Consider the following 18024-nt stretch of genomic DNA (forward strand, 5'->3'; position numbering starts at 1 on the left):
GAACCAGCATGTATGGTTTCTTCTTGATAAGGTTAAGCAAAAAGCATTTACTGTCGAGTGCAAATTTGCTGTTGTTGCAGCCACGAGCGTGGGCTGTTTCCACCTGGAGGTGGCTGGAGCTGCTTGCAGCAGCTAGCTGTCAGCATCGCAGGCTGCTTTCTCAGGAGTTGCAGCCCTAAGGACTGTGAGGTGAGGTGCCCTCAAATCACCCACACTTCAAACTGCCACAGATTGAGGCACTCCTCACAAGGTAAGTACTGCTTACCAGGGGAGCTGTCAGGTACGCAGGCCCTCTGATTGCAATGGCTATAAATAATCGGTCTCAAGGACGGTGCTTCAGAGCCCGCCTCACCAGGGGCTGTGGCAGAGGGTCTGCCTCTGCAGTGCCCTTCCCTGCTGGCCCCTCAGGGCCAAGAGTGCAGGTGACAGGTGGTGACCCGGGATGTCTGCCCATCAGGCTGGCCACCAGCACCTGCAGTTGTCCTGGGGGACTAACCTCCTGCCAAAGTTTCCCCCTGGGACAGGAGCACAGAGAGCTTCTCCACACTTTTGTCCCACAGGCACCAACTTGTCCCCACAGTGGCCAGTCCCTCAGCCACATGCCACCTTGCACACTGGCCAGGAGAGATGGCGAGGTGGCACCTGCCTTGGTGGCACAGAAATAGCCCTGCTGGTGGCAAAGCAGCCCTAGGCATGGGCTGCGGCTGTCAAACGGCTAGGTAGGAAACAAATCTCTCCTGCAGCAGTGGCAGCACGTCTCTCTCATAGCAAGAAGCCGGTCCGCAGAGCAGGCAAGCACTGGGCTGCTGGGAGCCCCCTCACCAGCAGTGACGAGGGGAGGCAGGAGGAAGGACAATGATGGGCAATGGGACATGAGGGCTGTGGGGCTGTGAGCTTGGGAGGGAGGATGCTGGTTCCCTCTGATGCCAGCTCCTCACGTGTCAGGAACAGTCCAAGAAGGGCCTGAGGGACACATGGAAGAGACCTGTCCCCCTCGCCCCCTCTCCTTCCTCTCTGTGCCTCCCCTGCCCTGCTGCTGGTGGAGCAGCTGGTGCGGGCACTTGCCCAGCACACACCTGGCAGCATGAGGAGGGGACCAGGAGCTCTGCTTTAGCAGTGGCAGGGGGGGCACTCAGAGACAGGGGAGCGATTCAAAAATGCGGTGGCCTTAGCATGTCAGGGCAGGTTGGAAAATAGCATTTTGCCTCCTCCCCACAGATGTATCCAATTTTTATCCATATTTATCACACCCAGTTGTACAGGGCCTGCCTCAAGAGTTGGGGGCAGGAGTTGGGGAGGTCTGGGAATTGATTTTGGAATAAACTTGAAGTGCAAGTGACTCATATTTCCTTAAAAATATATGTGTGTTTGTGTGTGTTTCTGCCTATCTAAACCCTTCCCAATCTCTCTTCCCCTCCCCCTCCAGCCTCTGTCTAGAGAAGTGAAGGCCAGATGCACTCAGAGACATCCAGATGCATTCAATCTTAGCAAATGGGTTACTTCAGTTCACATGTTTATGTTTCTAGCATGGACAATGGGAAAGAGCCTTGCTTTTTATTTTGGACAAAAGCTGGGGTTACTCACTCCCAACCCTGAGGTCACCTCAAGGGGCTCCCAGGTGTTCCTGCAAGCCTGCCGGTGTCCAGGATTTGGCTCTCTTGTCAGCTCAGAGGGAGCCCTCACCACCGCAGGGCCGTGCAGGTGCTGCTGGCAGCACAAGCTCCTTTGGGGTCGTGAATACTCCTCTCTTTCCTGCAGGACCAGAGACGTGGTGCAGGGGCAAATGGGGAGGGAGGCCATGGGGCAGGGCAGCAAGCGATCAGCAGGGATAGAGGGCTGGCAGGCTGAGGGCATCTGCAGTCTTTGGTTAGGACAACGCAACCTGGACTACAGCAGCTAAGCTGTAAGGAGTAAAATTTGAGGTGGAGGCTCAGGGGTCTTGCTGCTGTCTGTGTGCACTATTTCTATCTGGGCAACATTAACTGCAAGTAAACTGCCAATGTGTTCCAGGTCTCACACCGTTACAGCAAGCAAGCACTCGAGACAGGTCCAGCACCACTCCTCCATGTTTATAACACAAGCACATTCTCATGTTATGTAGTCATGAATTTCTGTACTGTAGATGCTTCTTCTCCACAGATTCTCAAATATTGCAAAAGTCTGGCTTTGCCCCTCAGACCCCATTAACAAAGGCTGGGCTCTCTAACATCATCGATGCTGTCACTAACTCAAAAGTGGTACATTCATTACCTGTTCCTGTTCCTTGTCTTGCAGCATGGAGAAGACAAAATCTCTTCCTGATCACACTAGTATAATTTTTCTAGCCAGAATAAACTCCTCTAGCCCAGAAAGAAATCAAGGCCTGATGTGGCAACCTATCAGAAGTAACCTTACCCTGGCTATTTTATACTGTCACAGCCCTTCTTGCATAAAGACACAAGGCCATAGTGCTGATAATAAGATCACAAATGCCAGCTCATAATTACAGAGATGAAACCAAAGGAGGGGGAGGTTTAGGGCAGACTTCTTCAGGTTGATTTGGATGCTAAAAACATCCTAGCTAGTGGTACAGATGGCCTGTAATTTAAATCCAACTATGACAAAAAGATAGAGTAAAAGGAAGCTGTGTGGTGTTTTGAGGGCAAGGGGAAGATGCATGCAAAGAATAACAAGGTTTAAACTGGAACTGGATCTGAAATGTGGAGGCACGAACACTTGATGCAGCTTTCTGGGCCTGTGGCCCAACTGGCCTGTCCCTAAAGGGAAAGCAGGGGATATGAGGGCGTCTTGGTACCAGAAAACAGGGAAAGGAGCAGAGTTTCATCTCAGGATGTGTCGAGGATGGCTCTATTTTGCATGTTACAGCTTACCACCAGGGAACAAGGGCTGCTGAAATGTAGGAAGAAAGGGAATGGGAAGTTTCCAATAGGAACAAGCATCCTCCCCTAGAGCTACCTGTCAGTACTCCCTGCAGCAGTGCGTAGAGCAGGCAAGAGGAGGGGCTGAAAGGCATGCAGGTTTACTGAAAGAGGTAAATGGCGGGAATGATACAACCAGTTGGGCATCACAACTGGGGCAACATTGGCTATGGGGTAGTGGTATTACTGAGGCTTTAACAGTTTTAGAAAGACCAAATTGACAGTGCTGTTTTCAGTTAAGGCTGGAAACAGAAAATCCTAGAGCTATTTGTGTTGTAGCTGGTTTTGCACTAACCCACTGTTATATAGCTTAGATGGGCAAACTCTAGACCTCACATACAGGAAGCTTTTTTTTTTTGACTTTCCTTTTAGTTACACCGAGATACTTGATTTTTATCACGGACAAAGCAAAACAAGTCAGTGTGGAGAGAGATACAAACTTTGGAAGTCACATAGGAAATCCTGTTAAGGACCCAATGGAGATCTTAAAATTAATTTTTTATTTAACTAACAATTCTTCTTTCCTTGAAGCCGTAGTGTTGGGAGTTTATGATTTGGTTTTCATTTGTTTGTTAAGAATAGAAGCTTACAAATGTAAAAAAGGCACTGCTGTAGGAGCACAATGAAGCAAACCTATGGCCTATGAGGAACAACATCAGGCCTATTTATTTCTGAATTTATAGCTACTAAACGCTATACGGTAACAGGAAACTTGAAATAGAGACCCTCCTATTTGAAAACATTAGGCAGACTGGTGACTTTCTCTGTTAAAGGGCACTGAGGTGCCCATCTGCCGTCCTGACAGGCAGTCATGTCCTGTTTCCCAGGAGCTAAGGTTCGAGACGTTGCTGAGAGGGTGCCACAACTTGTCAAAAGCATGGACTACTACCCACTGTTACTCATTCATGTGGGCACAAGTAACACCACAAGCCAGAACCTGGGCAGAATTAAGGATTAAGCCCTGGGGGTGCAAGCGAAAAAAAAAAAAAAAAATTGGTGCCTAAGTTATCTTTTCCTCCATGTTACCAGTTAGAGGAAAGGGAGCAGCCAGTAATGGACAGATAATGCATATCAGCTCCTGGCTACGTGGCTGGTGCTCTCGTGAGGGTTTTGACTTTTATGACAAAAAATATTCTTTGATGAAAACGGCCTGTTAGAGTGGGATGGAATCCACCTGTCTAGGAGTAGAAAGGGAATCTTTGGCAGCAGGCTGGCCAGCTTGGTGAGACGGGCTTTAAACTGAAGGACTTGGGGGGTGTGGTCCAAGGTGGCAATGCTCACGCCGTCTTATCCAACTGTGGAATAAGGCAGGCCAATCAGAGCAGCACAAATGTTCCTTAGCTGACTCCCAAGAGGAGATCCAGAAGGCCAACCACCTCAAAGGTGTGTATGGCTGTGGTGGATCCTCTTGGTCCCCTCCAGGGAAACCTGCATACTTGATTACCTCTCTGAAATGCCTGTACACCAACACATGCAGCATGGGGAATAAGCAGGAAAAACTAGAGATCTGTGTGCGGTCGCAGGGCAATGATCTCATTGCAATTACAGAGACATGGTAGGATAGCTCATATGACTGGAATGCTGTCATAGATGGCTAGGTACTTTTTAGGAAAGACAGAACAGCGGGGTGAGGTGGTGGAGTTGCTCTTTATGTGAGAGCAAAACTGGAACATATCCAGCTTTCCCTAGGGGTAGATGAAGAACATGTTGAGAACTTACAGGTAAGAATTAAGGGGCAGGCTAATATGGGAGACACTGTTGCAGGTGTTTACGACAGTCCACCAGTTCAGGTAGAGGAAGTCGATGAGACAGCTGGAAATAGCCTCATGGTCACTGGCCCTGGTTCTCACGGGGGGCTTCAACAACCCTGATATTTGCTGGAAAGGCAACACAGCCAGGCACGCACAGTCCAGGAGGCTTCTACAGAGCATTGATGATGATAACTTTTTGACATAAGTGGTGGAGGAACCAATGAGGAGAGGTGCGCCGCTGGACCTTGCGCTGACAAACAAAGAACGACTAGTTGGGGACATGAAGGCTGGGGGTAGTCTTGGCTACTCCCAGTGGCTTGCAGTGACCATGAGATGGTGGAGTTCAGGATCCTGCATGGAAGAAGCAGGGCAAAAAGTAGAATTACATCCCTGGACTTCAGGAGAACTACCTTTGACCTCTTCAAAGACCTACTTGGAGGGATCCCATGGGCTAAGGCTCTAGAAGGAAGGGGTACAAGAGAGCTGGTTAATATCCAAGCACCACTTCCTCCAAGCTCAAGGTCAGTGCATCCCTAGGAGTAAGAAATCAAGCAAAGGAGGCAGGAGACCTGCATGGATGAGCAAGGAACTTCTGGAAAAACTCAAATGGAAGAAGGAAGTTTACAGAAGGTGGAAAAAGGGACTGGCCACATGGGAGGAATATAGGAATGTTGGCAGAGTATGCAGGGATGCAACGAGGAAGGCTAAGGCCTGCTTGGAATTAAACCTGGCAAGGGATGTCAAGGACAATAAGAAGGGCTTCTTCAAGTACATCAGCAGCAAAAGGAAGATGAGGGAAAATGTGGGCCTGCTGCTGAATGAAGTGAGTGCTCTGGTGACGGAGGATGCAGAGAAGGTGGAGTTACTGAATGCCGCCTTTGCTTCAGTCTTTACTGCTCAGGATGGAATCACAGACCCTGGAGGTAAGAGAGAGAGCCTGAAGAAAGGAAGACTCTCCCTTGATTGAGGGATCGAGTTAGACATCATTCAGGCAAAACTGACACCCACAAATGCACCCACGAGTGCTGAAGGAGCCGAAAGATGTTATTATGAAGCCACTCTCCATCATCTTTGAAAGGTCACAGAGAACCGAAGAGGTGACTGAGGCCTGGAGGAAAGCTAATGTCACGCCACTCTTCAAAAAGGGCAAGAAAGAGGACCTGGGAAACTACAGTCCTGTCAGCCTCACCTCCATCCCTGGAAAGGTGATGGAAAAGCTCATTCTGGATGTCATCTCTAATCATGTAGAAGAAAAGTTAATTGGGAGTGGTCAACATGGATTCACCAAAGGGAAATCATGCTTGACCAATCTGATAACCTTCTATGATGGCATGACTGGCTGCATGGATGAAAGGAGAGCAGTGGATGTTGTGTACCTCGACTTCAGCAAGGCTTTTGACACTGTCTTCCATAACATCCTCATAGGTAAGCTTAGGAAGTGTGGGTTAGATGAGTGGTCAGTGAGGTGGATTGAGAACCGGCTCAATGGCAGAGCTCAGAGGGTTGTGATAAGCAGTGAAGAATCCAGTTGGAGGCCTGTAACCAACAGTGTTCCCCAGGGTTCAGTACTGGGTCCAGTCTTGTTCAACATATTCATCAACGACCTGGATGAGGGGACAGAGTGTACCCTCAGCAAGCTTGCTGATGACACAAAACTGGGAGGAGTGGCTGACACACCAGAAGGCTGTGCTGCCATTCAGCGAGAACTTGATAGGCTGGAGAGTTGAGGGGAGAGGAACGTAATGAAGTTCAACAACAGCAAGCGTAGGGTCCTGCACCTAGGGAGGAATAACCCCATGCTGTGGTATAGGTTAGGGGTTAACCCGCTGGAAAGCATCTCTGCAGAGAGGGACCTGGGAGTCCTGGTGGACAACAAGTTGACCATGAGCCAGCAATGTGCCCTTGTGGCCAAGAAGGCCAATGGTATCCTGGGGTGTAGTAAAGAGTGTGGCCAGCAGGTCGAGGAAGGTTGTCCTCCCCCTCTACTCTGCCCTGGTGAGGCTGCATCCGGAGTTCTGTGACCAGTTCTGGGCTCCCTGGTTCAAGAAAGACCAGGAACTACTGGAGAGAGTGCAGCAGAGGGCTACGAAGATGATCAAGGGAATGGAACACTTCTTTTATGAGGAAAGACTGAGAAACCTGGGTCTGTTTAGCCTGGAGAAGACATGACTGAGAGGGGATCGCATCAATGTTTATAAATATCTAAAGGGTGGGTGTTGAGAGGATGGGACCAGACTTTTCAGTGGTGCCCAGCGACAGGACAAGGCGCAACAGGCACAAATTTGAACACAGGAAATTCCATCTCAACATGAGGAAAAACTTCTTAACTTTAGGGGTGACAGAGCACTGGAACAGGCTGCCCAGAGAGGTTGTGGAGTCTCCTTCTCTGAAGGTATTCATAACCCGCCTGGATGTGCTCCTGTCCAACCTGCTGTAGGTGAACCTGCTTTGGCGGGGGAGGGATGGGACTAGATGATCTCTGAAGGCCCCTTCTAGCCCTTACCATGCCCTGATCCTGTGATTCTGTCCTTTCCAACCCCTATCATACTGTGACTGTGATTCTGTGATCCTGAATCAAAGCAAAATGTGCATTAGCTTTTTTTCCTATGTGAAAGATGATCTGGATTTTTAAAAAGGTAGAGCTTAAGACAATGGTGCTCTTATCCAGCAGAACACAGTTGTACTTTTCACTAGACAGGTTTTCAATGCGCTTCTTAAACAGAATATATTTTCTGTAGTAGTTTAGTCTGCTTTCAACACAATCCTGCATTTGAGACTTAAAAAAGACAGTTGAGTTAATGTACCTTTATTAAGTGGACAGATTCAGCTTAGTATAGTAGATTTCCCCCTGTGTTCACCCGCTGGTTTTGATTTTTTTATATAGAAATCCTTTTCTTCCCCCCTCCCCACCACCCTTACCGCTGTGTGAAAGCACACACTAATGGCCAGGAAAGGATGCTAACTGACTCTGTAAGAGAAGCAGTCTAATTATTCAGCAAAGGTCTGCAACCCATAAAGCAAGCACACTGAGTAAAACTAAAACAGGGATGTATTTTAGTTCCTCCTATAATCAGCCCAGCTGCTAAAAAGAGTAATAGCTACATAATTTCTAAAGAGAAGCAAGTGATTTTAGAGACAGCATTATTCCTTTCATCCTCTTAACACATCTATTAGGAAAACAGGCACCATTTGCACAATAGGTTATCTGAGGCACAAAGAGGTTAAGAATAAAGACTGGCAGTTTCCTTCTTTATTAGTGGTTTGGGGTACACCGTTTTCCAAGAGCCCCAGTAAAAGCCTCTTAAAGGGAACATCTCTCTTCTCTTCTGAGGTCTATTACTCTGGACCTTACTGAAATCAAACGCAGAATCTTACTATTCATCACAGCGGAGCCACAGTTTCACCCAATATGTTTCTCATTTCCAGCTGTCAAATTCTAGATCTCCTGTGTGCTCAGAGCTCTTCTTGATAATGTTAATGCCCACACACGATACCTATGGTGTGGGGTCCAGCTTGCACATCTGTGCAACAACAGCAGAGCTGCGTAAGAAAGAAGCAGGATAAAACAGTAATAAAAATGAGACAGACCTAAAGAAAATATTAGCTGTTAGTAGGTTTCACCTCTGCTGGAGCTATTTTTTCTTTAAATGAGAAAGCTTAATTTCAGAATTATTACATGGCCAAATATTCTCTAATAAGAGCCTTAAGATATTTGCTCCCTCAAACTCAAACGCTTGTTTCTTCTGAAGAAGGCAGTAATTGTTATTGAGCATTATGCTGAAAAATTAAAATGCAATCAAATAAAAAGGGGCATGTTCTTATCTGTGGAACATGAACTGGTTGAATAATCACTTTGAAAAAGTCATACTCTATGGACTCTGATTTTAGAGACATATCTGTTCGTATCTGCTTTTATTTACAATGCACTGTTAATTCATATGGCACTTGTCAAAGCAATTTGAAATAATACTTCTTTGAGCCTAAGTAATGTTTTATCAATGTGCCAATGGATAAATTGAAGCATGGAAGAAGAAGTCATCTTTGCAGGATAACAGAATGGATTTGTAGGATGGGAAGTTCCTATCCCAAGGTTCAGACCAAGATATGGATGTCCTTACAAAGCACTTTCTTCCATCTTTCAGGATTTCTGATAAATACACACGTCCAGCAGGGTCCTAAGGTGCTCTGACTTTTGGAGGACTGTAGAGCACATTTAGGTTGTAAACATTTCTTTTTTTTCCCACAAGGACAGATGGAGATTGCAAGCTGATTTTCTGCCAGATTAGTCCTCTGATCCCTCCACATAGCAGCTAATGCCAGCACAAAGATAGGGAGTGGGTATAGGAAGTAAGGGAGAGAAGGGAGGAAAGTGTCTCATCTCAGCCACAGCATGGGCTTATACCAGCTTAAAGTGACTGCAGCCTAATAAAGTCATTCTTCCAAAGAAGTGGAAGACACAGGAGTTAATTAGCGTAATTGGCCTTACTTAAATTTACCTTAGTTATTAGCCTTATAATTTTCCCAGCTCTCAGATCTTTGAAACAGAAATCCCCTTTCTATCTAGCAAAGTATCTATGACTGAGAAATTCACCATGGCAAAAGACAAGTATGCCAAAACTGAAGTTTTACCATGATGAGCTGCCTGACCCACCCCTGGGGCAGCAATGTGCTTGGAAAATCTGTTCCCAAATACCAAAGCTTTAAACCTGACCCAGTAAGATAAACCAAAATTGAAGTCAGTTTACTTGAGTATCCCAAGGTGCAAACTGCAGTTTATTAGAAGCTCACTAATATGTGGATCACACTTGATTTGTTTCCACACCCTCAAACCCTTGCTCACAGGTTTCCTCATAAACAGCTTCCCTGAAGATGAAAGCTACTACCTCACTACATTCTCTACCACAGTCTTACATTTCATCCACATCCCCATCCCACAAGAGTCTCTCTTCCTCTTTCCTTATTTCTTTTTTCTTTATATGGCTCAAGAATATTTTGCTATTATTTTAATTTCTTTTTCAAGGTCAAATTCAGCTTGGCTCTTGGCAGTTCTTCCTTTGTCACTGAGCTCTAAGACATAGCTTGCTTTGATGATCAGTCTGGTTTTCCATCCCTTATAGGTCTCTGCTTTTCCCTTGAATGAGAGATTTGACTGGGCTCATTGTATATCCCACAGGATTCATCACTATCCTTTCCAGCCAACCTTGTATTGAATAGAACTAGTGCTTTAAGATGGTCTTATCCTTGAAGATAATTTTCATTACTTGGGTATCCTCTTTGAACTCACTGGCATAAGAATAAGTAACATATTTCCAGTCTTCAGGGTGAGTGCTAATGGAGCCTTCACTTATCTTCTGAGGAGACTTCTGGCTTTTCAGAATGGTGCAGTGAAAACTACCTTTTTGGAAGGTTGCATTTCCACTCAATTTCAAAAACTGTTTGTGTTAAACCTCCATCATGACCCTTCCCAAGTGCCAACAAAAGAATTTCTTGTGTGGTTTTTGTCACCTCATTTTCTGAAGTCCTACAGTTTGGAACAGGAAGGTGTTTGAGGTTTAGTGAGGACAGAGATAACGGAGTCATGTGTGCCCAGACCATGAGGATGGTAGGAAAACCACACACATTTGTGTCAGGGAGATGACTACATCACTAACTGTTCAAGCTCCTCTGCTGCACACCAGGCTGCCCAAGCACATCTTAGCCAAGGAAGTCAGCACGTTTTGAAAAAGTGAAGCAAAAATAAGAAGCTGAAAAGGGAATTCTGGGACAGAGAAAGTGAGGGATGTGGGTGAGCTTGGCACATCAAATCAGAGCTGGATTTGCTCCAGCTTCACAAAGGAAGTGAGTGACAGAAGCTTGATAGTCCAGCAGATTAAAACTATTTACCCTTCAAGCTATTGCTAGAATAACTTACTTCAACTTCTTCCTTTCACTGGCTTCTGTGGGTTTATGGTACAGAGGGAGGTAGACAAGCACCACTTTTAAAAAGGCAAACACTGATCCAAGTAAAAATCAAGAGCAAAGTCTGAAAGCTTTGCGTTTGCAGTTTTGAAGATCTGTGGAGAAACTGAAGTCCTGTTACTGACAGGGAAGTCAGTAAGCATTAAACAACTCAGCAAATTGGCTGTGCATTTCATTCAGTGCCAGCTTCTCTGTAGATGCTCTCCATCTACTTTTCAGCAGCTCAGCTCCCAGTGCCAGCTCAGCAGAGGCCAGAGCAGGATCAGCCAGCTGTGTGGAAGGGTGCCATGCAGTCCTGCTGTATCTTCTTGCTGCGGCTCATCACCCATGTGCAAGTTTTCACAGAGGAAGCTCAGGGACCACCTGTTAGTGGGGAGGTCTTCCGAAAGTGAAGAGCCTTTGGCTCCTCCAAAGCCCTGGCTCACCACTGGGGAGCAGGGGAGCATCACTGATTAATTGCCATTGCTGTAACTCAGCCCTCAGACTGACACTGCTAACAGGGAGGATGTTGACTGGTAACATCCCCTCCTTGTCTTACAAAATCCATCACTGACAGTCTTTAGGATGCACTATAGGGACTAGGCAGTCTCACTGGGTGCAGATGTCAGTGAACAGATGAACATGTTGCCACCTGAACCTGGAAATGCAAGAGAATTACCAGCCACTCTGCGTCTGCCTCAGTGCTCATCTCCCACCTCACTTGTCACTCAGGGTGGACTCAAAGCATCAGGAGAAATGTTGCATTGTGCTCTGCCAGGCTCCCGAGCCAAGTGGGTTTTCCCTCTAGCACCTTCCCCATAGGTTTGCATGCCTTCCCAACACAGCCATTTCTTGCTTGGTTTCCATGGTCTTGAGTTGCTTCCATGGGTGTTTTTTATGTGGGCTTTTCTTCCATTGTTAAAATCCCATAAATTAATCCACTGTTTATTTGCCTGTCCAGACACTTGTTTGTTCTTTTCAGCTAAATATTTTGCATGGGTTGTCAAGCAGCTTCTTCCTGTTTCTCCCAAAATCAGGTCAAACCACTTTCTGGACTGTGTTTGATGCTGGGAGATGCAGCCACTGCCTGCAAGCCAAACTGCCTGCTTTGGAGGATTAACAAAGTCAGGCCCACAAAGAACCCCACAATTATCTCTGCCACAGCTGGGCAAAACCTGGCTTCCAGTATTTTACTCAGTCAGTAAATGTCCGCCTGCTCTTCTCTGCCTCATTCTCTTCTGTTTTGGGGTAATAATGGCCAAGTGCGGGTGTGGTGAGCTGCTAGTGGTTACCATTCCCCAAACACACAGGGGGAGCGCAGTTATGCCTCTTCCTCCCTGGAGCCCAGGCTGAGCTCAGTAACACAAACAAATGTTCATTACACACACTAGCAGCTCTGTGCATCACCCTCTTAAATTTCTGAGGGAAAGATACTTATACAAAACAAAAGGGATCCTACTGTTATTAGAGGTGCATAAAGTCTCCACTCAAATTTCTTTAAAGAATAGCTTCCACAAAAGTTCAGAATAATAGATTTCATGATTTCTGGGAAGAAATCCTAGAGCAGAACACTTCAAAAAAATCTCAAATACACAAACTTCCTTGTCAAGGATATATGTGCTATCCAAACTGCAGCACCTGAGAACCTGAAAGGGAATTAAATTGTCAGAAAATCAAAAGACAGTCTAATTTTATTGTCTCAGTTGAGACAAGGGCAAGAAAGGAGCATACAGCATTTCTAGGTGGCAGGAAATGTGTTTTTACAGTTCTTTAAGGGTGAAGATCTGCTGCTCCCCTCTTAATGCTAAATATTGCCTTAACCTCAACTTATGCTACAAATACACCCATTTGATTCACCAAGAATAAATATGGCAACTGCTTCTTGGCCCTGGTGTGTACACAAGCTCTACATAGAAAAATAAATATGCATATGCACACATACATATTCTCTATACACTGACAGCTACATGTGTAATTTACCGAAGTATAGAGTAATTTAGGCTGAAAGGGACCTCTGGAGGTCATCTGGTCCAGCCCCTTTCTAAGAGAAGTTTTAACTTGGAAGTTAACATTGTGTTGCTCGCAGCCTTACCTTGCCAGGTTTTGAATTCCTGCAAGGATGGAGACATGCCTTAGTCACCCCAGTGCAACTTTGCCTGTGAACATCTGGGTCATTTTATAGATAGCAATTTCTATTGGGCAATTTACAGCTACAACCCAAATGGATGTAGTTGCTTTATTAATAAGTTTTAGCAATCTTGAGAGAAATTAAATTTCTAGCTTGAGTTGAGAAACACGAAAATTTGAAGGAACCTTTGCAAAAGCTCCCGAGTGTTGAGTAGTTATTTATTACTCAGAGGTTGGGGAGTCCTCTTTCAACAAGATGTGAGACACGCCCCCCCCCCCCATACCCCACAGAAACAGCTATTTTCAGTCATGTATAGTGAGATGTATCAAACTGAGTGTCATTTCTAATAAGATAATTAGGCACGTGTAATCAATTTGCTCTGGAATCTGAATCAGATACAGTTCATAGATAAATGGCTTCATTAAAAAAGAATAATAGCCATAGGTTAAGAAGTCCCAGCTTGGCCAAGTTGATTGACCGCTGTTCTGGGAATTAGAAGGCATGAGTTTAATTCCTGGCTCTGCTATTGTTTTTCTCTGGAACCTTGAGCAAAGTCACTTCACCTCCCTTGTGCTTCAGTTTCCCATCTGGAAAAAGGACTTTGTAGAGCATGTCAAGATCTGCAGACAAAAGGCTATACAACTGCTAAACACTAAGGTTATTTTGATACAACAATTTATTATTGGAATAAAAAATTATGGAACCTTACTGAATGACAGAAGCAGCTTTCTTTTTCTTTTTGGAATGATTATAAGGGCTGGGAGGGGGAATAGGGAAAAAGAAAGGTTTCAGCACAAACAGCCACCTGGTTTCCAAACTCAGAGTGGCAGTGGACTCTCCCCAGTCAGTGCACCAGGCACAAGGACAAAGCTCAGTTCTGAGGTGCACAAAAGGCTAAACTTAATTTCACAGCCAAAGGGAAAAAAATGAAGAAACAGCATGGTGGTCCCTTTTTTATGGAGACAGTAAATATCATTAGGGGAAAAGACAAGCTTCCAGGAACCAGGCTTCATGAGGCCACACAAAATCAAGTGAGACAGAGCAGCAAGGTTCAGTGGTAAGGAGCTCCAGTAATTAGGTAACGAGGCATAATCAAACAAAAAGCAGCAGTGTGAGAAGGGAGCCAGGTACAAGCACGGACAGGAGTGCTGCACCTTAGAGATGTATGGCTTGTTGCAATGAAAAGGCAGCCTGGTTACTCAGAGTTTAAAACAAAAGGGAAAAGGACTTTACCTAACCACAATGAAAATTAAAAAAAAAAAAAAAAAAAAGAAAAAAGGGGGAGAGAGAGGGAAGAAGAAAGAAATATCTCATTATGTTTCCTTCATATCTGATCTTTCTAGTCTAGTCTCTCTTTTTACCATCAAACTCCACGAAAGCAGTCATCAGGTCTGACAGCTGCTTAGGAGACCTGCTGACAGCACCATGCACTCATTAGATTTCATTTTGTAGAATTTAGAAAGCATGCTGGTCATGAAAGATGGAATCTGCACTTACTGTGGCAGTCCAGAGTCGCAATCTGAGGTTGTTCCCTAAAAGGGCACTTCCCTTAGCAGAAATATGATCATATAAGGTTATGCTAAATAATAAAAACATATGAATGATGTTACCATATTAGAAATGCAAGACAAAATGAACCTTTAAAAATAATGAAAAATCTTGTTTCCTTTGGTAGGGAAGCTGAGTGTAATACCATGTGCTTCTGAGTGAAAATAGGGAGTGAAACTGGCTAAAACTGAGCCTTAAAATTGGCTTTTCCTGGTGGACACCCTAGTCTTCAAGAACAGCAAATTCACAAACAGAAATACGACCAAAACATGCTATTATAGTTTAAATAATCTATACTGTATATAAGGCTGTAAATGGCTCCTGCAATCCGAATAAGAGTTTCTCACATGATATTGTCCTCTGTGGTTTTTTCAAACTATTTTTCTCACCACAGAAGTGGGAAGGCCTTGCAGAGAAAAGACTGAAGTGGACATATTCCTTCCCTCTGGTCTGTTTGCCTCCTCTGGCTGGCACTCCCCAACTGCCTGTGTGTCCTTTAGACACCCAAACTGAGTTGACATTTCAGCCACGTGTCACCACATTGTTTGGGATTTCCTGGGCTGAAGACTTTGGCCAGCCTCACGCCATATATGACCTGACAAATCACTGATAGGATCCTGTCAATCCTCGGCAGATAATGGATTATTTCCGCATGTTCCCCTATATGTTCCCCACTTGCAGAGTACACAGTGATCAATGAAAACTGCCCCGGTGCTGAGTGGAATATCATGTGTCGGGAGTGCTGCGAATACGACCAAATTGAGTGCATCTGCCCAGGACAGAAAGAAAGAGTGGGCTACACCATTCCCTGCTGCAGGAACGAGGATAATGAGTGTGACTCCTGCTTAATTCACCCAGGTATGTTTAGGGCCACACTGCATTCGCACCAGATCTTTGGCCAAGGCATCAGCATGTAATGGTAGCTGCTGGGCAGGGAGCAATGAAGGCAGGCATGGCATTGCCCCGCATCTCCTCAAGAACTCCCTCTGCCACTCTGGTGACGGCAGCAAGACACTTGGCAAAGTGAAAGGTGAGAGCAGGAGGAGACAGGACCAGGTTAGAAGACATCAGAATCACTTGGCATTTGTCGGAGCAGCACCAACATCCACATTCAGACTCCTGAGAGAGGCATTTACAGTCAGAGTAATGAGATTTAGAGCTTTGGGCAAGTCAAGCTGGGAGTTTGGCTCCCAGTCACAGAGTATGAGCTGCCTAGGGTTTGGGGGTGGAGGTTGGGTATGGTTTACAGTGGGGAAGCTGTCAGCACAGCAGCAGTCATTAACATTGTTGGCATTTTTTGTGGAAAAGAGAGACAGCCGCTCCTCTCCACACAGGACAATCCACGTTGGCTTTCCTCTAATGCAGTGGCTCTTCTTTCAGGCTGCACCATTTTTGAGAACTGCAAGTCCTGCCACAACGGCTCCTGGGGAGGGACACTTGATGACTTCTACATCAAAGGGATCTACTGTGCACAGTGCAGAGCTGGCTGGTACGGAGGTGATTGCATGAGTAAGTGTCCTACGTGGGCAGGGAGGCATGTCAGGGACAGGGAGTGGCGGGACACTGCCAGAGCCATGCTGTGCCTTTCCAGCTATTCCTGTACGGTGGGTCTCGCAAAGGGCACAGGCAAGAGAGGGCAAACACGACCAGGCAGTAAGCAGATCTGCACTAGGGAAAACTTCTCTCCTGGTGCTCATCTGCTAGGGATTAGCCTGGGTGATAAGTCACAGTAGCTTACAACTGTACTAAGTTTCTGGTTAGTTTTGCTTTATTTTAAAACTTTAACTCCTGTGCCTCTGGAAATCTGTTCTCTGCGTTTCTTGGACATACTTCAGCATAGCTGATTCCCCAGAGGCCTTCACCAAAGCATAAACATTTACAAGGGCAACCGCTATATCAAAGAGCTTCTCCTCTGTCCTTCTTCAACCCCTGGGCTGCATAACCAGCCCAGAGGAAGTCCCAGTGCTCCCTCCCTCCTTCACACAGCTTCAACACACTCCAAGGCTGCTCTGGAAAACAGTGTCTTGCAACTGCTAACAGTGCTGTGATGGACCAGGAGTGTTTCAGGCTCTGGTAGCTATATCTGAAGGTTTGGTTCCCAACAGCGTACAAAAGCTCCTGCTTCTTGGATTTTGTTAAGCTGTTGGTCCCAAAGTTATCTTTCAATAATGAATTCCATAAGCTAATTGGGTACAGTTTAAGACTAGTATTTCCTTTGCCATTTTCCCACTGGTGAAAGTATAGCCTTTCACCAACCCTCTTTCAATTTTTATTGACTGTTTCTTTGTTCACATAGAACTGAAAGGGATGAAAGCAGAGTCTGCTTTACCTACTCTTTTCTGTCCGTTATTTTACACACCTTAGTCTTGTCTCCTCTTAGTCATTGGTTTTAAAGCAACACTTGAACCTGCTTTCCCGACACAGCCCATGGCCACTCAAGGAGGTGAAAACAAAAAAAATAAAATCATTGCTTCAAACAGCAGAACATGGGGAATCAACATGTTTCAGCAAAAGGGCTAACTCAACATTGGTCCTTCAGAAGTTGATAAACTTCCCAAAGTTGAGTCCCTTGCAGGTTATGGTACTATTTCTTGATACCACTTTAAATTCCTGTTTGCTCTGGTTTGATGCTAGAGATCCCCTGGCACTTTTTGTAGGAGCAGAGCCAAGAAAGAATCATTAGCTCATCTAATCCTTCCTCCCTCTGCCTGAGTAGATCGGTTGCCTACACTGTATTTCAGCCTGCTCTGCCTACTTGTGTTTTAAAGCAAATACACCCTCACGCTGTAGTCTATTCAAATATTTTTGCAATACTGAGATTTTGCAGAGCTGTGTTTTTCCTACTACTTGCTCTTTTGAGGGAAGCAGTGTGACACTGAGGACATGGTCTCTTTTGTGTGGTTCTTTGGTACTTCAGAGGCAGGGTAGGATGGGCAGATAGCGCTATTGTCTCTTCCACTCTTAAAGAGCACAGGGGATACTTGTGATCCCAGCACACTCCTGAACTCCCCTGCTCTGGCTCTCATGGCTATCTCACTTTTGGCCTTGACGGTAAGCTCAGGCATGCAGAGACTATATGTCCAGAAAGCAGCCTATAACCATACTGGGTGCTGGCCTGCAGGCTCACAGCTATATGGCTTTGGCTCTGGAGGGTGGCCTTTGAATGACAGCATGCATTGGCTGCTGGAGCAGTGGATGTGCTAACACAACACACTTTGGAGAGTGAAGGGGGAGGCATCTCTCATTGGTACCTAGCACGCAGGACCACATCTGGAACTTTGCAGTCTGCTCCAGGCACCTCGCCAGCAGCAGAGCGCCAATATATTCCGGAAACACAAGGGAGTGCAACCACAGTAACTGGGGGATGTAATCTGTCTACTTCATCCTATATTGCAAATGCCGGTGCCCTCTGCTAGCAAGTGCATGGGCGGCCCGCAGGACCTTCCCTGACCAAGCTGGCCGTGGCCGGGCCCGGCGGCCGCGGGAGCAGTGTTGCCGCAGTGTCCAGAAATGAGGACTCCTCCTGGCAGCACTGTCCCGAGATTCTCCCCCAGATTTTACCTCCTCCTGCCCAGCGACGCTCGCGTCTACCTTGCCCGTCCGCCGAGGGCAGCCTACCCGCAGATTTCACGTTCTCCGCCCGCGCCGGAACGCTTTAGGACGGCTGCCCAGAGCACGGAGCGGTGCGGAGGAGAGAGCCGGGGGTGCGGGCAGGCAGCCCCCGGGCACCCCACAGGGCTCC

The 18024-nt window shown here is 46.2% G+C and overlaps 1 protein-coding gene across 4 annotated transcripts in view; it reads left to right on the top strand.

Moving 5' to 3' along the window:
* Positions 1-18024, top strand: part of PAMR1 (peptidase domain containing associated with muscle regeneration 1) — a 67261-nt gene that overhangs the window by 669 nt on the left and 48568 nt on the right. For 2 of the 4 annotated variants that reach the window (XM_009895596.1, XM_009895597.1), the window contains exons 1-3: positions 12683-12706; positions 14966-15140; positions 15663-15791. In XM_009895596.1, the coding sequence (XP_009893898.1) occupies positions 15011-15140; positions 15663-15791 (259 nt within the window). In that variant the 5' untranslated portion in view covers positions 12683-12706; positions 14966-15010. Of the gene's footprint in view, positions 1-10832; positions 10872-12682; positions 12707-14963; positions 15141-15662; positions 15792-18024 lie in introns of those variants that run through there. The other 2 variants (XM_009895595.1, XM_009895594.1) reach the window with 2 other exon arrangements.

This window comes from Charadrius vociferus, unplaced genomic scaffold (assembly GCF_000708025.1).
Source record: "Charadrius vociferus isolate BGI_N301 unplaced genomic scaffold, ASM70802v2 scaffold71, whole genome shotgun sequence".
Lineage (NCBI taxonomy): Eukaryota > Metazoa > Chordata > Aves > Charadriiformes > Charadriidae > Charadrius > Charadrius vociferus.